Raw genomic sequence first — 23,812 nt, forward strand, 5'->3', positions numbered from 1 at the left:
GGATCGAACGCTGGCCCCTTCTAATAAAAGGCCAGGTTGAAACCAACCATGCCACGAGACGCCATAAAAGAAATCGGAACCTGACGCTACCCAGCTGTCCGAGGATTTACCTGGCGAGACATCAGTCTCTTACCAGCGAGTTTTACCCGATTTCCCGCCCCACCACGTGACACAATTGGTAGTAATTCATTCAAATCACCCCTAATGAGTCAATATGGATAAATATCAACACAACATCGTGTTCAAATAGAAATAAATTTCTACCTCATACTTGGGATCGAACGCTGGCCCCTTCTAATGAAAGGCCAGGTCGAAACCAACCATGCCACGAGAGGCCATAAAAGAAATCGGAACCTGACGCTACCCAGCTGTCCGAGGATTTACCTGGCGAGACATCAGTCTCTTACCAGCGAGTTTTACCCGATATATATATATATATAGATATATATATATATAGATATATATATATATATATATATATATATATATATATATATATATATATATATATATATATATATATATATATATATATATATATATATATATATATATATATATATATACACACACAATATGTATTGGAAGAATTTGGAAGGGTATGTGAGAGAAGGAAGTTGAAAGTCAATGTGGGTATGAGTAAAGTTATGAAATTTACGAAAGCGAAGGTGGTGCGAGGTTGAATGTCATGTTGAATGGAGAGTTACTTGAGGAAGTGGATCAGTTTAAGTACTTGGGGTCTGTTGTTGCAGAAAATGGTGGAGTGGAAGCAGATGTACATGAGAGAGTAAATGAAGGATGCTAAGTGTTGGGGGCAGTGAAAGGAGTGGTAAAGAATAGAGGGTTGGGCATGAATGTAAAGAGTTCTGTATGAGAAAGTGTTTGTACCGTGATGTATGGATAGGAGATCTAGGGAATGCAAATGACGGAGAGGCAGAAATTGAATGTGTTTGAGATAAAGTGTCTGGAGTATGGCTAGTGTATCTCGAGTAGATAGGCTTAGGAACGAAGTAGTGAGGGTGTAAGAAATGAGTTAGGAGCTACAGTGGATATGAATGTGTTGAGGTGCTTTGGCCATGTTCAGAGAATGGAAAATGGCTGTCTGCTGAAGAAGTTGATGAATGGAAGAGTTGATGGGAGAAGTACAAGAGGAAAGCCAAGGTTTGGGTGGATGGATGGAGTGAAGATATAGGAACGAATGATGAGCGATTGTGACGCAGTTCCGGTAGGCCCTGCTGCTTCTTCCGGTCGCCTTGGATGACCGCGGAAGTAGAAACAGTAGGAGATTCAGCGTTATGAAGCTTCATCTGTGGTGGATAACGGGAGAGAATGGGCTGAGGCACCCTAGCATTACCAGCCAAACTCGGTTGAGTCCTTTGTAAGGCTGGGAGGAACGTAGAGAGGAAAGGTCACCTTTTTTCATTTGTTTGATGTCAGCTACCACCCAAAATTGGGAAAGTGCCTTGGTATATGTATGTGATGTATATATATATATATATATATATATATATATATATATATATATATATATATATATATATATATATATATACATACATATATATATATATATATATATATATATATATATATATATATATATATATACATACATATATACATATATACATATATATATATATACATACATATATACATATATATATATATATACATACATATATATATATATATATACATATATATATATATATATATATACATATATATATACATATATATATACATACATACATACATATATATATATATATATATATATATATATATATATATATATATATATATATATACATATACTATACTGTATATATATATATATATATATATATATATATATATATATATATATATATATATACATATACTGTACTGTATATATATATATATATATATATATATATATATATATATATATATATATATATATATATATATATATATATATATATATATATATATATATATATATATATATATATATATATATAACGGATTTTGAGCAAAGCGGAAAATCAATTTTTGGGTGAGAGTGCCATGTTATCCTGATGGAAGGTTCCTTTAGGTAGCTTTCTAAGAGATATTTGCTACAGTGATACTCCCTGAGAATTATACCTAAGGTCTCCAGGATTTTAACTCCTAGCGTGAGTATCCAATTAAGGATATTGCATAATATCAGGGGACGTATTCTAGATATGACACATGGCAATCTTCACCCTGAATAGACTTAACTCTTTGATGTAAGAGAGAAGAGTGGCAAAAGAAGGGGGTGCCGTTCTAGGTACCCGGTGGACCTCCTTCCCCATTACTAATACGACATCATTCCTTTTCTTGTCGTTAAGCAGAAATGGCCGCAGATAGAGTAATTTTGGGAGGGGTCAGCAAACGGAGCATCCATCAGGACGACATGGCACTCTCACCCAAAAATAGGGCCATGTCGTCCTGATGGAAGCATACTAGAGAATTAACTTGAAATTACTATAGCTGTGGTTTGTGTATGTGCCTTCTACCTTGAATGGATTTTCTTATCTGGTCTGCTAGACCTGTACGTGAAATTCCAGTTAACTGTCATTTCCACTAAACCTGGAACTGATTTAGTGCTTCCTGGCCCCTGCAGGGAAAGTGTTGATCGACAATAAGGATTCAAGGCTTGAATTTCCGTAGGAACGGAAGGTAAAACTTTAGATTACCTTTCACATAACTTGGAAATCTGTATCCTGATTTCATGATCTGGGCCCTTCTAGGGCTTAATTAGCACTCTAGCATGTTTTATTTGTCTGCAACTGAGATAGAAGCAATAAGACACAAATGCGTTTCGTTGTTTTACCTTGCAACTAGATTATCACATGTAGTTACAATAGGGTATGAATCTGATCCAGCATTGAAAAAACATCAGGGTCCACATTTTCTCTTGTAGAAAAAATATGTAATTTCATTATCGGAATAATGCCACTCAATGGAGATGTGAAACCAAATATGATTGACTTGTATAGATTTTGGGAATGCATAAACACTGTGTGACGCAAACGTTCACTCGGCACTGGTGTTATTGGTCAGATATGCACCTATATGGAACAGTGTGTTGATCCTCATTGTGATTTGCACTAGAGGGTAAATGGACCCATGCACCCGATGCACTGGAAAGTCCCAAAGCAGTTCACTGTTCATCGCAGCACTAGACGACGGGTTTTATAACACTACCCGCCGCCACCCCAAAATGTTTTATTTCATGTACTTGCTTTGCATACTGTTTGTAAAAGACCCTGGATGACCTCCACCCAGTGTATGAGCGTAGTCTTCCAAAGTCCATATGTTGAAAGAAGTTCAACGAAGAAGCAACTTTCCTTGGATCGTGACCTGTGGGTATACTGTCACGATCCGCTCTGTGAATAAAGTAGGTGAGCTTTGCTCTCAGTTGTCTTAGGGATAGGTTTGATCCTGAGGTTTCGCCTCTGAAGAGCTGTCCTCCCTTAAAGTCTGAAGTTCTTCGAAGATAGACCTTAACACACTTACCTTCGAGACAGACGGTAGCGGGTAACGGCGAAGTGTGCGAGAAGGGAGAGAGGATGGGGAGGAGAGACACTTGACGGCAACAAGTTCGGTACGCAACACTTTTGTAGCACTACGCAACATAACCTTAACTTTAAATTCAACTTAAATGAAATTAAACAGCTTTAAATTTAACTTAAATGAAATTAGCTTACTGTACACACACTTAAAAATGATATTTTCTTTATAAAATAAATTTTTGAATATACTTACCCGGTGAATATATAAATAGCTGACGTCTCCGTCGGTCGACAGATTCCAAAAACTAGCGAGCGATCGCCATGAAGGATGCCGGGTGTGCCCACCAGTGCCGACTATCGGCCAGATACTGCATATACTTCTCAACCAAACCAGTTTTTCTCAGTCCGTAGGGTCTCTATCGGGGAGGAAGGGAGGGCCTTTAATATTATATATCCACCGGGTAAGTATATTCAAAAATTTATTTTATAATGAAAATATCATTTTTAAATATTAAACTTAGCCGGTGAATATATAAATAGCTGATTCACACCCATGGTGGTGGGTAGAGACCAGTATTAAAACAATAAAGGCATATATGCTCAAGAGTTTTTGACAACTATTCAAAAAACAAACTTAAGTATAGGTACCTGGTAAGGAAGCTGACTCTGATAATTACTCTGCCTCATTAGTCCGCTATCCTCACGAAGCCCAGCGATCCTCTTAGGATGCTGAAAGACTCCCAGGAGCTGCTATATCCAGGGTGAACACCCCTATAACAGGACCTCATCAATACCCTTAATCTGGGCGCTCTCAAGAAACAATATTTTGACCACCCGCCAAATCAAAAAGATTGCGAAAGACTTCTTAGTCTCCCGTACAACCCAAAATAAGATTAAAAATTTCAAGAGTAGATTAAAAGGATATTGGGATTAAGGGAATGTAGTGGTAGAGCCTTCACCCACTACTGCACTCGCTGCTACGAATGGTCCCAGTGTGTAGCAGTCCTCATAAAGTGTCTGGACATCTTTCAAGTAATATGAAGCGAAAACCGACTTGCCTCTCCAAAAGGTCGCGTCCATAATACTTTTAATGGATCTATTTTGCTTAAACGCTACAGAAGTTGCTATCGCTCTAACTTCATGAGCCTTGACTTTAAGTAAATTATGATCCTTCTCACTTAAATGAGAGTGTGCCTCCCGAATCAAAAGTCTAATAAAATAAGACCACACATTCTTAAACATGGGCAAAAAGGGCTTTTTAACGGAGCACCATAAAGCCTCTGAACAACCTCGTCGCGGTTTAGTTCTGGATAAACAAAATTTAAGAGCTCTAACGGGGCACAGCACTCTTTCAACATCATTCCCCACAATCTCAGAAAGACTGGGGATTTCAAATGATTTAGGCCAAGGACGAGACGGAAGTTCATTCTTGGCCAAAAAACCAAGTTGAAGAGCGCATACTGCTTTATTAGCGGAGAAGCCGATGTTCTTGCTAAAAGCATGTATCTCACTAACCCTTTTAGCCGAAGCCAAGCTCACCAAAAAAAGTGTCTTGAGGGTAAGATCCTTCAGGGAGGCTGAATTTAATGGTTCAAACCTGTCTGACATAACTGTAGGACCACGTCCAAGTTCCAAGCAGGAGTCGAAAAATGACGCTCCTTGGAAGTCTCGAAAGACTTAAGCAGGTCTTGGAGATCTTTGTTATTAGAAAGATCAAAACCCTTATGCCTGAAAAAAGAAGCTAACATGCTTCTGTAGCCTTTAATGGTGGATGCAGAGGGAGCGACCGTTTCTCAGATAAAGCAGAAAATCCGCAATCTGCGCTACAGAGGCACTTGGAAGAGGAAATAGAGGAGGACTTGCACCAGTCTCTAAATACCTCCCATTTCGACTGATAGATCCTGATGGTAGAGGATCTTCTAGCCCTCGCGATCGCTCTAGCTGCCTCCTTCGAAAACCCTCGAGCTCAAGAGAGTCTTTCGATAGTCTGAAGGCAGTTAGACGAAGCGTGGGGAGGCTTTGATGAAATCTCTTTACGTGAGGCTGTCGCAAGAGATCCATCCGTAACGGCAGACTTCTTGGAACGTCTACCAGCCATAGAAGTACCTCTGTGAACCACTCTCTCGCGGGCCAGAGTGGAGCAACCAACGTCAACCTGGTCCCTTCGTGAGAGGTGAACTTCTGCAGCACCTTGTTTAGGATCTTGAAAGGTGGAAAGGCATAAACGTCCAGGTGAGACTAGTCCAGCAGGAAAGCGTCTATGTGGGCTGCCTCTGGATCTGGAACTGAAAAGCAGTAAGTCGAGAGCCTCTTTGTCAGTGAAGTCGCAAAAAGATCTATGGTGGGTTGACCCTATGTCATCCATAGCTTCTCGCACACAGTCTTATGCAACGTCCACTCCATGGAGATGACTTGTCCTCTTCTGCTGATGCAGTCCGCCAAGACATTAATTTTTCCTTGCACAAATCTCGCCAAAGGAGAGATGTTACTTGCCTTAAATGGAGTTCCTTCTGATCCGTGGACCAAAGACCCGAGCACTCCAGACTGTCCAGTGGAGCTCCCTAACCCAAATCCGATGCATCTGAATACAACACATGGTTTGGGTTCTTGATCGCAAGAGAAAGACCTTCTCGAAGTCTGATGTTGCTGTCCCACCAAGTCAGACATGGCTAGACTGAGTTGGAGATTGGGAAAGAGATACTCTTTAAGCCCTTCTCCTTGTTCCAATGGTTTAGGTGAAATTGGAGAGGGCAAAGGTTGAGTCTCCCCAGAGAGATAAACTACTCCAGCGATGAAAGAGTTCCCACGAGGCTCGTTCAAACTCTTACAAAGCAACTGTTTTTCTCTTGCAAGTGAAGGACTTTTAACAGAGCTTGTTCCATTCTTGTGGGAGACGAAAAGGCCCGAAAAATCCGACACTGTATCTCCATTCCCAAATAAAGAATAGTCTGGGATGGAGTACTGTAAGTTACGACTTCTCTACGTTCACTATGAGACCTAGCTCCTTGGTTAGGTCTAATGTCCATTAGAGGCTCTCCAGACAGCGATTTAATGACGACGCCCTGATTATTATTATTATTATTATTACTATCCAAGCTACAACCCTAATTGGAAAAGCAAGACGCTATAAGCCCAGGGGCTCCAATAGGGAAACATAGCCCAGTGAGGAAAGGAAATAAGGAAATAAATAACTGAAGAGAACAAATTAACAATAAATCATTCTAAAAAAAGTAATGTCAAAAGAGATATATCATAATATAAAGGGAGGCTCTGAATCCTCAAAAAATGGGCCTTGTAAAAACAAGAGGAGCAGGAATGAGGCCGAAGCACAGTGCTCGAAATTGGTACATTGCTTTCCCGTCCACAAACCTCAGATGTTGTTGAAAGTTTGGATGAATCGGGATGTAGAAGTATGCATCCTGAAGGTCGAGAGAGACCATCCAGTCGCCTTCCCTTACAGCTGCCAAGACAGATTTGGTAGTCTTCATCGTGAACTTTGTCTTGACAATGAACACATTGAGCGCACTTACATCTTAAGTACTCCTGCAGTGAACGTGGCTGCCAGATCATTGGAGCCATCCCTGATAGCCTTGTTCCTGCAGTGAACGTGGCTGCCAGATCATTGGAGCCATCCCTGATAGCCTTGTTCATGCATGACATAATTGTACAGCAATACATTGACAACTGGAGAGACCTTCTTACTTAAGGCTCCCAGTGACCAATCCAACAAATAAAAAACTTCAAACGCTCGAAAAAACTCCTAACAGGAGATGGTCTAGCTCTGAAGCAGACCATAAAATCTTGGAGCGTCTCATGGCTAGACGACGAGGAGAGTCCACTAGGCTTAAGAAGTCTCCCTGGGCAGAGGCAGGTACTCCCAAGCCGAGAACTTCTCCTCGAGCTTCTCCTGTGTCACACCAGACGCCCGAGCGAGAAGCTAATTAAGAAGGGGGAAAAGCAAAAGTAGACTTTCCTAAACTTCTCCTGGATTCCAACCAGTCTCCCAGTAAGAGCATGGCCCTCTTGGAAGAACAAGAGAGAACTGACTTCGTAAATGTAGGAGTCGAAGAAAGTCATGCCAAGAGTAAACTCAGACGGCGGAGCAGCCGTTACAAAACGAGTAGGACAAAATTTCACTAAACAAATTCATAATTAAAAAACAAGGGATTGTTGGACCACCCTAGGTTACTCCTCTTCTGAATGACTCCCCAAAGGTACATTAGTTGAAAGGGGGTCATCAACTTCTTCAGAAGGCACATCATCTGATAAATCTAAAGTCTTGCGAGAAGGAGATTTATATTCAGAATGACGTGAAGGAAAAGCCTGAAAGGCTACATCAACTTGTATATGAACAGAAGTTAAAGTTGGAGGGTCGATGTCACGTTGTGACTGCAGAGAATGTTATTCTACTACACGTCGTGACAGAAGTAACTGACGTTCAAACGTCCCGTAGTAACAGCGGTGACTGCTGTTCGATGCTATATCGTGACTACGATGACTGACCCTCGACGTCACGTCATGTCTACGGTGTCTACCGCTCAATGTCACGTCGTGTCTGCGGTGTCTGCAGCTCAACGTCACGCTGTAACTGCGGTGGCTGACGTTCAAAGCGATCAAAGTTACATCGAGATTTATGCTCCGCATCTCGTTAAACAGCAAAGCTGTCACTAGGGATAACGTCAGCGTGGCGTAACAAAGCTCGTCTAGAAGGTTGAAGACCCGAATCACGTATCCTAGAACCGTGACGTACAAAAAGCAAAGGATCCTTTCGCACAGGAACAGGATCGAAAGCTTCTATTAAAGAAGAAAGCTTTAACAGCATATCTTGCAAAACACTTAACTTCAGATCAACCTGTGACTGCGGTGGCTGACGTTCAAACGTCACGTAGTAACAGAGGTGACTGCTGATTGATGCTATATCGTGACTACGGTGACTGACACTCGACGTCACGTTGTGTCTACGGTGTCTACCGCTCAACGTCACGTCGAGTCTGTGGCAGAAACGTCTGTACATGAACGTCATCGCTATGAACGGGACTCTTATGATGACTACAGCTAAGACGTTGAACTTGTTCTGAAGGAACTAATAGACGTTTCAAACGTCTCGAAACTTTACGCCCAGGCTTTTAAAGAGACGAATCATCGGAAGACGAGGAGAAACTTCGTCTCTCCTGTCTTATAGCAAGGACGTGCTTGACGAGCAACGTCTGATACCTTTGAGGGAACGTCTGTTCGTTGGTTTACACTCCTCACTCCCTTAGGTCCTACGACATTCCTTCTCCCTGGTGCAGGGGAGCCTGAAAGAGGTCTCGGACTAGGCAAGTGACAAGCACGAACAAACGAACCCTCCGCAACACAGAACATGTTTTTTGCACTTACTTCACTGATATCACATTTTTTAATAATTTCACATTAGACATGAATAAAACTGATTTCTACCTAAAGCACGCAATTCTCCCTTAAATCAAAAGGTTAGAATTGCGAAATGAGTCGTATAATGTAAGCACATTAGTACAAAATGAAACACACATGCAAAAATCAATAAACATATACATATATATCGAATAAAACGGAAATATATAAAGTTAAAAAGATCAGTAACTGGGGATGAGACTAAACACTAGTTCACTAAGGACTACGTTTTCAATCTCTCACCGTACAGTGCCTTGGGACGAGAATAAAAACTAAAACGTTTTATCCTCTCTCCCCGTACAGAGACTTGGGACGTGAGTAAAACACTGAAGCGAGAACAACGTTACTCGCTCCCAAACTCCTTGTACAGAGACTTGGGACGAGAATAAAGATTGGATCGTTCTCTCTTTCTCTCTCTCTCTCTCCCTCTCTCTTGTCACTCACAAGAGAATGGCCCACTCACCCTTTGTCAATAACAGGTTATTTGACTAAAGGAAAAAACTGAAAGGACTCAGAAATTGAAAATTAACATGTTCCTTTAAACTAGTATCTAAAAAACTTCAGTTTGAAAGAAGAATGAACAAAACGTCAAAATCGATTTACTCTTTCTGCAAAGTGAAACCGTGATTCTCTCTTTCTCTATCATAACGATAGAGCGCAAACTGCGTAGCATAAATAAACCAAATGTTAGTTCATCTTTGAAAAACAGCACGAAGACTATTCAAAGAATAAATTTCTTAAAATATTTTCTAAAAAATATTCATCTCATCACTCTTACAGAGCAACTGTTTTAATCTAAACAAAAATAAAAGTTGAATGGGCTCAACGTTGTTTAACTTTGTTTTCCAAGTTAGGACCACCTACAAAGAATAGGTACAGGCCGCATATAAACAAAAACAAAATTTATTTCGATGTTTAGTATAAATGGAAAGCTAATCGAAGAGGCCTAATAAAGGCGGGTGAGATATAAAATATATAGAGGTAAATCTATAAATATCAACTATAATTTATAAAGTGATAAAATAATTACTAAAAGCCTTTAACACACTTCCGTACACTGAGGGAAGGGTCGGCCATCTTTTCTCTATGGAAAAACCAGAGCGAGATTAAAAAAGCAAGGGCAAAAACTTTTCCTCTCCTTTCAAAAGCATTTCTTTTGAAGACAGTATTGAATAATCCAACACGGCGAAAGCAATAAGACCAAAACCAAGTACTTCACCAATCGGTAGAAAACTCGAGGTCAAGCGCGAGAGGAATCAGTGTTGTCTTTAACACCGACAGAGAAAAACTGGTTTGGTTGAGAAGTATATGCGGTATCTGGCCGATAGTCGGCGCTGGTGGGCACACCCGGCATCCTTCATGGCGATCGCTCGGAGACGTCAGCTATTTATATATTCACCGGCTAAGTTTAATATTTAAAAATAAAATGTTAATCTTACGTTACACTAAACTTAATTCTAATTTTGTTTTCATTTTCATTTTTTTTACTTTTCTTCTTCTTTGGGCTTGGCTCTTTTTCCCTCGCTTTCACCTGCACTTTTTGACATCCTTTTTAAAAGGAACCTATCTAGGGATGTTTGCTTTTGTCTACCCTTCAAAATGTTGCAAAAATGACGCACGCAAGTGTCGTCACAACAGGCTAACGCACGACCACACGCCAACTTGTCCGGGTGCCTCTTTTCCATAAAATTAGAAAACTCCTGCCACTTCGCTAACATGTCTTTGATTTCTGCCGTAGAAAGGTGGCCCTCGTCTTCCACCTCCTCCTCGCTACTGAGCTCCTGCAACACCTCCGAATGTTGCATCTCCTGGAGCTCTATCAATTCCTGTGTCGTGAGTTCTTCCTGATGATCCTAAACAAGGTCGTTCACGTCTGCCTCGTCTACCTCCATCCCCATGGACTTTCCAAGAGACACAATTTCATCAATCACAATAGGTTCGGGGTTATCAGGGTCTGTCATATCGAACCTTTCAAAGTCCCTCTCAGTGACGGAAGCTGGCCACAATTTCTTCCATGCTAAATAAAGAGTTCACCTTGTGACAACCTGCCATGCATCGTCAATAATTCTTAAGCAATGGATGATATTGAAAAAATTCAAAAATTCACGAAGGGTGAGATTGGTGTTGTCTGTGACATCGAAGCATTTCTTGAATAAATGCTTCGTGTACAGTTTTTTGAAGTTAGAAATAACTTGTTGGTCCATGGGCTGGAGGAGTGGCGTGGTGTTGGGCAGGAGATAAAGAACCTTGATGAACCTGAACTCATCAAGAATGTCCTCTTCAAGACCAGGAGGGTGACCAGGGGCATTGTCGAGGACCAGGAGACATTTCATTTTTCTCCGGCAAATATTTTTTGACTGCCAGACCAAAGCACAGATTAACACATTCTGTGAAGAAATGCCGGATAACCCAAGCTTTAGCATTAGTGCGCCACATCACTTGCAGTTTTTCTTTCAAGATCCTTTGGCTCTTGATAGCACATGGGTTTTCCGAATGGTACACCAGCAGTGGCTTGACCTTACAGACACCGCTGGCATTGGCACACAAGGCTAGAGTTAACTGGTCCTTCATGGGTTTATGGCCCAGTAGTCTCTTCTCCTCTGCCGTGATGAAAATCCTCCTGGGCATATTATCCCAAAAAAGGCCAGTTTCATTGCAGGTGAAGACTTGTTGGGGATGAAGCCATGTCGGGCGATAACCAAGGCAAAGGTTGTGATGAAGTCCGCCGTGGCTTTCGAGACAGAACTTGCTGCTTCCCCATGCCTCACAACCGAGTGTATACCAGTCCGTTTTTTGAAATTACCCAGCCAGCCACGACTGGCTTTGAAAGTTTCTGCTGGTGTCGAAGTCTCCCCTCTCTTGACTGCTTGTTTCCCTTTCAAGTTATCATAGATCCTGCTGGCCTTTTCACATATAATCGTCTCGGTCACACTATCTCCCGCCAACTGTTTCTCTTTTATCCATAATAAAAGAAGCTTCTCTATCTCGTCGTGAATATTATTACGCAACTTGGAAAGGATGGTTACTCCTTTGGAAGGCTCTTTATAGCATCCTTCTGCTTGAGGATGGTACATTATTTGATGTACTCCTCTCATATTGGCACGCCAGCTCAGTCACTCTTATGCCACTCTCATGTTTTTCTATTATTTCATGCTTCATCTCTATTGTCATCATACGCTTTTTCTTTTCACTACCCTTGTTTGCACTCGCTTGCTTTTGACCCATTGCTTATCTAATTAATTATGCACCGATTAACGCAAAAACATGTAAAAAAAGCAAACACTACTGCCATGCTCGGAGATAACTTTACGCGATAGAGATCCGACGGGAAAGAACGAGCGATGCTGTCCTGGTGAGCAGCCTCTCGCACACTCTGCCACCTGGCGGCTGCATAGGGAACTACCTCGTATCTCAAATTTTTCCTCGTATCTCAGGACAAAAATTTGCTCGGAACTCTCCTCGTATGTCAAATTTCTTGTATGTTGGGAAGCTCGTATCTCAAGGTATTACTGTACCTAGGTTTGATACAACTAAGCTTCTAGAAGATAAGTACAGAGAAACCTTTGCAATTGAATGTAGGAATCGATTTGCAGTCAGAGACTTAAAGAGAAGAAGAGCAGACAATTAACGAAGAATGGTGTGATATTAGGAACATACTGTATATCAGTCAGTTGGTAGGGAAGATTTGGGATATGTAGTTGCAAATAGGAAGCCATGGATATCGAATGATACTCGATACTATAAAAAGGAGACAAAGACAGAAATTGACTGTTGAAATTTTTCAAGGAAATAATGAAAATTACAAGGTAGAGCATGCTAAGTATTCCAGTATTGATAGTGAAGTCAAAAGAAAAGCCAGGAATGACTGGAGAGAATATTTAGACAGTGAAGCAGATGAGGCTGACAAAGCTATGAATTTAGGGAGTGGTTATGGTGTAAGAATTGCTAATGGAATTATCAATGAAATCTCCACGGGGGAAAAGAAGCAGCAGCATATACCCATCCGAAAGAGAGATGGGTCTGTTATAACAACCGAAGATGAAGAAAGGCAACGTTTGATGGAACATTTTAGTGAGGTCATGAATAAGAGATATGAAGGGAATAATTTGATTGATATACCTGAAGCTGAGGAAGACCTGATGTGCCGATGAATGAATTCAGTGTCTTTGACATCGAAGCTATTCTTAAAAAACTCAAGAGATGGAAAGCCCTGGGTTATGATGGAATAACTGCCGAGATGATATCGGCCAAAAGTGAAGTGACTCCCAGAATACTTACAAGATTATTTTGTAGAATGTAGCATGAAGAGGCAAGACCTGATGCATGTGATCTAAGAGAGTTGGTAAAAAAAAAAAAAAAAAAAAAAAAAAAAAAAAAAAAAAAAAAAAAAAAAAAAAAAAAGATTTCACTGATTGCAATAATTATAGAGGCATCACACTTGCGTCAGTTATGAAAATATAGTATGCTTATTCTAGAGAGGCTAGAAAGAAAGATTGATTGAAAGCTGAGAGATGAACCAGAGGGATTAGAAAAGGAAGAAGTTGTACTGACCAAATATTAATTTTAAGACATGTAGAGCAATGTGTAGGATATAGAAATCCACTGTTGATGGCATTAATGGACTATGAAAAAACCTTTGATAGTGTGAACCGGCCAATTTTGTGGAGAGTCCTGCGTTATTATGGAGTTCCTCTAAAATATGTAAATTTGATTAAGTCTGTTCATGAGCAGAGTGGATGCAATATATATATATATATATATATATATATATATATATATATATATATATATATATATATATATATATACATATATATACATATATATATTTATATATTTATATATATATATATATATATATATATATATATATACATATATATACATATACATATATATATATATATACATATATATATACATATATATATATATATATACATATATATATATATATACATATATATATACATATATATATATATATATATATATATATATATATATATACATATATATATATATATATATATATATATATATATATATATATACATATACATATACATATACATATATATATATATATATATATATATATATATATATATATGTATATATATATATATGTATATATATATATATGTATATATATATATATATATATATATATATATATATATATATATATATATATGTATATATATATGTATATATATATATATATATATATATATATATATATATATATATATATATATATATATATATATATATGTATATATATATATATATATATATATATATATATATGTATATATATATATGTATATATATATATATATATATATATATATATGTATATATATATATATATATATATATATATATATATATATATATATATATATATACATATATATATATATATATATATATATATAGAATATATATATATATATGTATATATATATATATATATATATATATATATATATATATATATATATATATATATATATATATATATATATATATATATATATATATATATATATATAAGGGTCAAATCCTTACTGACTAACCTTTCTGTGGATCGGTGTTTTTTTACAATTTTTTTTGCAATTAATTTTTTTTGGCCGGTGGGGGGGGGGATACATCTCCCCATCCCACCCCCTGGATTTTGCCGTATTGGATTCTGTTCTAGCCTTTCACAAGAAAGTCCTTAGAGACCACACAGCACCTCCCATAAAATATATTTTTTCTTTGTCAAAACCCCTTTTTTATATCATCAAAAATTTTTTAGTACAAACCAATTATTCACATGTTTTATTTCCATGAAGTAACTCCCAGTTTCAATAACCTTTTGCATAAAAAATGGAAAGGTGTCTATTGCTCATGCCTAGACACTCCTAAGACACTACATATCAACGATCATCCAGTCGAGTATCACAGCTTTCATAGCTTTACCATAGCATTCTCCCAGTTCACCTTTTATGAATTTCTTTTTACCATAGTTAATGTTATTGTGGTGAAAGTAAACACACTTTAGATGATCTGCATACTGTACACAAAGCCCCTACAGTATAAGGACCGTAAAATTTACCTGAATGGCATATCCAAATCCAAAAATCTTTGAATCAATCCATGCTTGTCTTTCAACCACTGTCCACTGAGAATTTTCTGAACTGGGTCTGTAAGTTACCTTTTCCACAACAGTCATAACCTGCAATAAAGAAGATCATAAAATTTTAATATATCTAAACAACAAAACTACAGTAACAAACACTGAAAAGTGGCTTCAAATAGTTATATAGTATCACTCATCACAAAAAACAAGATAAAACTCAGTATACCACACTAGCTTATCCGGTGCAGTTATGGGGCAGGGCGAACATTGATCGATAAGTCAAATAGCTGGATAAAACCCAATTATTGTATAGGTAGGCTGGGCACCAAAATCATGAGTACAATAATTACATTACTTACATTAATACAAAAATACTTTTAGGCATGCTGTACTAGCATATATCAACAGAGATACTTATAAATACATAAAAACCACACATGGAGGGAATCTACAATTTTACGGTGAAAAAAAAAAATAGGCTAACCTACCAAAATTTCATGCAAAACACTTATCCTGCACTAGGATGGGCTAAGTATTGTACACTTAACTATAACCTAGGAGGTTTATATATCAGCACACATGCATATGCTAGGCTATGATATAATCCTTAATATGACAAATTTGGAATGATTTGTATTTTTCCTAACTATACAAATCTGAAGTTCTTTATAGTGGAATATTACTTTGGCGCTAGCTGAAAACCAGCCATTAAAGCTTTTGCACAGTGTAACTACCCTCTGCTAGTTAGAGAAGGAGAATAGCACTAGTAAACAACCTTAGCGGAGGAGAATAGCACTAATAAAAAACCTTAGCGGAGGAGAATAGCACTAGTAAACAACCGTTACTTTGCAACTACAGTAGGACTTCTGGAGGAGGGTGATGGCTTCAGGTTTGTATAGTTAAGAAAAATACAAATTATTCTATATTTGTCATTTGTTCCGGCAATATACACAAACCTTATGCTCTTTACATAGGAGACTCACCCTATGGTGGGTGAAAATCCTAAAAGCAACTGGCCTGAGACTGTCCCAGAGTGCCACTCTGTGCTACGCATGAGCTATTTAGAGGGCACCCTAACACCTCGTGATCCTTATAGGATAACGGCCAGAGCCATCGGTGATAGCGTAGAATTTACCAATGTGACTTGACCAGGTAAGCATAAAATTGGAGCCAAGCTCCTCACTTAATCTAGACATTGCCCGTAGCTCCACCTCGCTTGGAGAACAGGGACATAACAAATATAAGTACATATATCAGGTTGCACAAAGGGCATGGTACCCATTCTGCAATTAGAGGAGGTGAGTTTGCAGAGTTCCTCGGATGCTGAACCCCAAGAGAGGGAAGAATGAAATAGGAGGTGCCCAGTAACTCTCACAAATTTTAGACTTACTCGCAGGTAATATCTGCCCTCAACCAAATGATACTTGTCCTACAATGGAGCTGAGGTGACAATTGACCAAGTTTTGCGTAGCCACCACAGGACCTAAGGTAAACGTGTCTAGGTCCTGTGGGTTATGTTTTGCAGGTAGTGGGCAGTGAACGTTGTTTGCCGGCTCCACATGCCACTTGTAACACCTACGTACAAAGATATTCTTCTTAAACGCCAGGGATGTGCTGACACCCTTGATGTCATGGGAATGGGGACGACTGCCTGAATGACAGTGGTCTGATTGAATGGTTTTAAATTACCTGCCTGATCCAGGAATATATTGATTCTTCGTGATCTTCCTCTTATTTCTCCTGTGGATTATGAAAAGCCTGCTGATTTGCGGACGGGCCCTTTCGGTTCTTTTCAAGTATTTCCTCAGAGCCCTCACAGGTCAGAGTAACCGCTGATCAGGATGATCTGTTACAGAATGGAGACTCTCAATCTGGAAGGGCCCGAATCTTGGATCTGCTACAGCCAGATTTTGAGTCTTAGCTACAAACTCAGGGACTAAGTGTCACTTGACTCCATCCCCTTAAATAATAATAATAATAATAATAATAATAATAATAATAATGATAATAATAATGGGTGATGTTATAGGAGAGGCCATGTAGCTTGCTGACTCTCTTGGCAGAAGCCAGGGCTAGGAGGACGACTCTTCAGGGTCAAGTCTCGATCTGATGCTTGACGAAGAGGTTTGTAAGGGGATCCTTTCAATAAATGAAGGACCTTGACTACATTCCAAAGTGATCTAACTTCTGACTGAGGGCATGTGTGATCAAAATTCCATATGAGGAGAGAGCTCTGTAGAGGAGGAAATGTTAACTTTATTCAGCTTGAAGACAAGGCTCTAGGCCAAAAAATAGCCTTTTATCACTGACCGGTGAACAAAGTTTTTCCTCCCTGATGTACAATAAGAACTCCACTTCTGTTTGAATAGTGGTACTGAGAGGAGCGAAACCCCGTCCACGACACCAACCACAAAAGTCGGATCACTTTTCCTGATGTACAGAGGCAGATGATTCCCGAAGGTATCCTGCTATTCTCTCTGCAACTAGTCTCGAAAAGCCCTTCTTTGCAAGCAGTTGCTGGATAACCTTCAAGCGTGAAGTTAAAGTAACGTGATCCCTTGATGGAATCTCTCCATGTGTAGTTGTCCGAGTAGATCAGGGAGCGCGGAGAGCACCCTCAATGCCTCTGTGAGCTGATACAGAAGGTCGGGAAACCATTCTGCATGATGCCACAGCAGAGCTATTGGGGTCATCGACAATGATCGAGAAGCCCTGACTTTCAGAGCCTCCTTACTAGGCAGAAGGGGAGAATCGTATAGATGTCCATCTTGTCCCATGGATGTTAGAAGGCATCTTGCCAGAACAACTGGGGATCTGTTACTGGAGAGCAGTACACCAGGAGCTTCTGGTTCAGGGACGTCACAAATAGGTGGATTGTCGGCGAACACTACAAATTCAAACCTTTGTTAGCTATCAACTGTTTCAAGAACCATTTAGAGCCAACTATCTGGGTCCTGTTCAGATTTTCTACCACAACGTTCTTCTTGTCCAGAATAAATTGGGCTGAAAGGGCTACCGAATTGTTTTCTGTCCATCTGAGTGATTCCACAGCCAGCTGGCATAGGTGCTATGAAAAGGTACTTCTTTGTTTGTTCATATGTGACATCACCGTACTTTTGTCGATCATCAGCACTACGGAGTGTCCTGAAAGTAACCGATGGAAGTGCTTGTGGGCGAGAAAGGCTGCCCTCATTTCCAGGAGGTTTATGTGACACTGCTGCTCGGATTCTGACCACTGCCCGTTAGTTGCTAGGTGTAGCAGATGAGCCGCCCAACCCTTCTTTTGATGCATCCATGAAGAGCAACAAATCTGGGGGAGGAGAGAGGTCTACTCTCCTGAGCAGACTCATGTCTGACGCCCACCTACGGAGCAGGTAGTCCTGGCTTGGCTTCCTCCATCTCTCAGCAACTGCCTCAATGTCCTCCATGGTGAATAGGGAAGGACCATCCAACAGGGCATTGTGCAACCTTATCGCTTCTCTCTTGGGTACCTGTCTGTGAAATTTTGAGACTACCGCATCGTGGCACATCAAAATCCAGTTGACCCACTGATTGCCTAAGTTCTAGGTTAGGAACTCGCGAGTCCTAGCCCCGAGAGGAGGAAGGCCAATAACGCTTCTTTCCTCAAAGGGATTGAGAGGTCGATTTTCACAAGTAACCTACCGTTCTCAACCCGTAATCCAACCATGAAACAGATTGCAAGGTACACCTTGCAACCCTTTCCTTGTTGGTGGCATTTCCCACAGAGAAGAGTACTGGCAAGGTTGCCACTTTGACAAAAGAAGATTGATTGATTGATTGAAAGTTTTCTGGCATCCTGACATCTAAGGTCATTGACGCCGATAGCATTTATTATATATGAAAAATAAAAGAGAATTCAATTAAAACCATAAAAGTCAAGAAGTCATTACAATAGTTAAATACTTTTCAGAAGACCTGCTTCTGAAATAAATCTAAAAATTCCGCTCGCATAGTAGGACACATCATGTCCAAGAATCTTGGCAAGGATGAACCTGCCATCCTCACCTCGAGCCTCAAACAGATATCCATTTCTTAAGTTGGTAAAATTAGGGCATTCGGTCAACAAATGCCTCACTGTTGAAGGTACTAAACAGTCCTCACAATACGGTTGGTGTTGGCCCTTCAGCAGAAACTTGTGTGTCAACCGTGTGTGACCAATACGGAGACAACAAAGAGTCGTCTCCCATTTTCGGGGTATCATGTTATACCTCCAAGGTGATATGACATTTGTTACTTCCCTCATTTTATTGCCATCTTGACTATCCCAGTGCTGTTGCCATTTATTACAAACCAATTTCTTGATGTAAGGTAGGAAATCATTTCAGGGAATGGGATATCTTCTTGGTAGCAACTCGAATGCCGCATTCTTCGCCAGTAAATCTGCCTTCTCATTCCCAGACACACGTACATGTGCTGGAACCCAACAAAATCGAATTGTTATACCTCTCCGTCCAATAATAAAAAGCCATTCTAAAATCTTAAAACTAGAGGGTTACTAGAATTAAAAACTTCTAAAGCTTGAAGAACACTCCTTGCATCACTAAAAATTGTAAAATTGCCCTCCTTTTCCAAAGCTATTTTCTCAATAGCGGTTAGTATGCCATACAGTTCGACAGTAAATATGGAAGCTGTTAGAGGAAGTGCACCTCTACAATTAAAATCATTACTATGTACTCCAAATCCAACGTCAGCATCAGATTTGGAGCCATTAGTATATATAAAAGTCGATCCCCTATGTTCTGCAACATGTTCCATAAAAAGAGACCTGGATTCTAAGTCAGTCATATTCCTCTTACCTCCAATAAAGTATTTACAAAAAGATATGTCAGGTAATTTCCATGGAGGCGTTGATAATACTTTGAATGGAAGCACCTTAATTCTAATTATATCCAGATTGTTTAATAATTGTTTCACCCAAAACCCTAAAGGTTGAGGAGATTTTGGGTGCAACTCAAAGTAAGTTGAGTGCCTTACAAGGCTTGCAGTATGAAAGGCTAAAGAATTAGGGAGTCAGCAATCTAAACCAATACCGAATAATAGAGACATTCGGTAAAGGTCTAGAGGCAACTCCCCAGCATCCACAAGGAGACTTGTGATAGGTGAGGTTCTAAAGGCTCCTGTGGACAATCTTATACTAGCATGATGTATAGAATCTAATATTTTTAACTGGCTTGGGGTGGCTGAGGAGTATATTTTGCATCCATAACTAATTTTGGAAAAAATCAAGGCCTTGTATAATTTTAAAATTGTATTGCGGTCTGCCCCCCATGATGTATGGGACAATACTTATTTTAGTTTTACTTGTCGAGAACTTAAATCCATTCATATCGGCCCAATGGATAATTTTATCAATAGAGAGTTGTATTTTTCTCTCAACCATTGCCATTCTAATTCCAGCAAATGATATGGAGAGATCATCCACAAATAATGTTGCGAGAACATCCCGGGGAATGACTGAGGATACTGTATCCCATTAATTGCTAGTGCAAAAAGGGTTACACTCAGCACACTCCCCTGAGGAACTCCTTCTTCCTGACACTTTCTCTTTGATAGAGTTTCCCCCTCTCTCACTTGGAAAACTCTATGTGAAAGAAATGACTGAATGAATAGTGGTAGCTCTCCTCTTAATCCTAATTCATGGATTCTTTTAAGTATACCGTATCTCCATGTGGTATCATATGCCTTTTCAAGATAAAAAAAAGACTGTCACATGGTGCTGTTTGGAAACAAACGCTTCACAAATGGAGGACTCAAGTCATATCAACACATCAGTCGTTGAGTGCATTTTTCTGAATCCACATTGAATGGGTGATAAAATACCCTTCTTTTCAAGGTACCACATAAGTCTTGCATTGACCATCTTCTCCATAATTTTACATGAACAAGATGTCAATGCAATAGGTCGTTAGTTTACTGCTAAAAACCTGTCCTTACCGGGTTTTAAAAAGGCTAAAATAATGGCTAGTTCCCAAACACTTGGATAACTATGATCATGCCATATTCTATTAATAATGCTTAAAATAAACAACTTTGTATTAAAATGTACATGTTTAATCATTGCGTATGGAATTCCATCGGGTCCAGGGGCTGTATCGTTACAAGTGGAAAGTGCCGAATCATATTCTCTTTCAGTGAAAGGAGAATCATATGACCCTTCCCTTCCTGTTGCAAAATTTAATATTTTCTTTTCTTCAATGCTCCTGTACTGGTGACCAGGAGCTGCTACACTCTTGCACGACACATTTGAAAAATGGTCAGCCAGGGCATTGCTAACTTCAATTCCTTCAGTCACATACTGACCATTCACTTTCAACACTGGTGGTGGGTTTAGGGTGAATTTGCCTGCAATCTTTTTTACTTTCCTCCATACAGAAGATGGTGGTGTTCTACTATTAATGGAGGAAACAAAAGCCACCCAAGATTGGCGTCTAGCTTCTTTCATGGCACGGCGGAACTGTGCTCTACACTTTTTGTACGTTATCAAATTTTCATCCGTACGGCATCTACGTAATCTATTCAGAGATTTTCTGGTGGCTCTGGGCAAGGCTGTTAATTCTGAAGACCACCACGGGACTGGTCGTCTTTTGAATAGTCCTGTGGTTTTGGGAATCAAATTGATTCCTGTTGTATGGAGAGTTCCATTCAATAGGTCTATGGCATCATCAATACTTTCAAACTGTTCTGCACTCCCTTGGATTTCACTTAGCTCACAAAATTTAACCCAGTCTGCCTTTTCAAGATTCCATCGTGGCAATCTTTGTAAAGGCGGACCCTTGTTGGTGTTTATAATGATTGGTGCATGATCACTAGTATGCCAATCATCTAATATCCTCCAATCAAAATCAAGAAGGTAGTTAGAGCTTGCAATTGAAAGGTCAATGCATGACAAGGTACCTGTCTGAACATGGAAGTGTGTGGGCTCTCCTGTATTAAGGAGTCCCACATCCTCATTCTCCACAATTGATGAGATAATATTGCCCCTTGTGTTTGCCAAAATATCACCCCATAAAGGATGTCTACCATTCATATCTCCCAGTAAGAGAAATGGTTGAGGGAGTTGTTGAATGACCTCTGCTAAATCATCATATAAAATATTATCATTTGGAGGTAAGTAGAGAGAACATATTGTATATTTTCATCCTAGGAGTTGATCAGCGCACACACTCGCTAGCGCTCCAAGGAAATAAACTCTCCTGGTCACCTTTTTCCAACAGGGAGAGGAAGGGCAGATGGTTGCTGAGCACTTATAACAGACAGCGAAATAGGTTCTTCCTTGCGAGAAGGAGAACCCGAAGGTGCAAGCTTGTGAGAGCTTGGCCTTGCATAACACATAGCACTCTGCTGTGTCCTACAGACACAACAACAAGGAGAGGGATCACAGGTAATAGCCTTCCACCATCATGGTCCAGCTCCTAAAAGCTGTGCCCTTATAGACTAAAGCGGGACATGAAAGAATCCAACGCCCTTCGGTGAAACCCCGGAGCGGAGACCACTTATGTGAAGGCCATCTCTCCCGCGGCCAAGAGGGACAATCAACCTCTCTTGCCCTTAATGGGAAATCTCCTAGCGGGCGAGTAGCTTGCCGAACAGAAGCTAGTGAAGAGGATCTTTCCCTTGTATGGGAAGATAGATTGATTGATTTAAAGTTTTCAGGCATCCTGACATCTAAGGTCATTGACGCCGATATCATTTAGTTTATATATAAAACAAAAATAAAAGAATATTCAATTGAAATCATAAAAGTTGAATGTCCTTATAATAGTTAAATAGTTTTCAAAAGACCAGCTTCTGAAATAAATCTAAAAATGCCACTTGCAAAGTAAGACACATCATGTCCAAGAATCTTGGCAAGGATGAACCTGCCACTCTCACCTCGGGCCTCAAACAAATATCTATTCCTTAAGTTATTACAATTGGGGCATACGGTCAACAAATGCCTAACTGTTAGAGGTACTAAACAGTCCTCACAATACGGTTGGTGTTGACCCATCAGCAAAAACTCATGTGTCAACCGAGTGTGACCAATATGGAGATGACAAACTTTAGTCTCCCATTTTCGGGGTATCATGTTATACCTCCAAGGATATATGACATTTGTTACTTCTCTCATTTTATTGCCATCTAGACTATCCCAGTGCTGTTGCCATTTATTGCAAAGCAATTTCTTGATGTTAGGTAGGATATCATTACAAGGAATGGGATACCTACTTGGCAGCAACTCGGATGCAGCATTCTTTGTCAGTGAATCTGCCTTCTCATTCCCAGACACACGTACATGTGCTGGAACCCAGCAAAATCGAACAGTTATACCTCTCCGTCCAATAATAAAAAGCCATTCTAAAATTTTTAAAACTAGAGGGTTACTAGAATTAAAAACTTCTAAAGCTTGAAGGTCACTCCTCGAACCACTAAAAATTGTAAAAATTACCCTCCTTCTCCAACGCTATTTTCACAATAGCGGTTAATATGCCATACAGTTCGGCAGTAAATATGGAAGCGGTTAGCAGAAGTGCACCTCTACAATTAAAATCATTACTATGTACTCAAAATCCAATGCCAGCATCAGATTTGAAGCCATCAGTATATATAAAAGTTGATCCTCTATGTTCTTCAACATGTTCCATAAAAAGAGACCTGGCTTCTAGGTCTGTCATATTCTATAAAGTATTTACAAAAAGATATCTCAGGCAATTTCCATGGAGGCGTTGATACCTTGAAT

At 39.4% G+C, this 23,812-nt stretch overlaps 1 protein-coding gene across 2 annotated transcripts in view; it reads right to left on the reverse strand.

The window, feature by feature from the left end:
• The window catches only part of prel (preli-like), a 202,342-nt gene that overhangs the window by 72,064 nt on the left and 106,466 nt on the right, over nt 1–23,812 (reverse strand). For both annotated transcript variants that reach the window (XM_068388400.1, XM_068388401.1), the window contains exon 4: nt 15,049–15,168. In XM_068388400.1, the coding sequence (XP_068244501.1) occupies nt 15,049–15,168 (120 nt within the window). The remainder of the gene's footprint in view (nt 1–15,048; nt 15,169–23,812) is intronic.

The sequence above is a fragment of the Palaemon carinicauda genome, chromosome 15 (assembly GCF_036898095.1).
Source record: "Palaemon carinicauda isolate YSFRI2023 chromosome 15, ASM3689809v2, whole genome shotgun sequence".
NCBI classification, from domain to species: domain Eukaryota; kingdom Metazoa; phylum Arthropoda; class Malacostraca; order Decapoda; family Palaemonidae; genus Palaemon; species Palaemon carinicauda.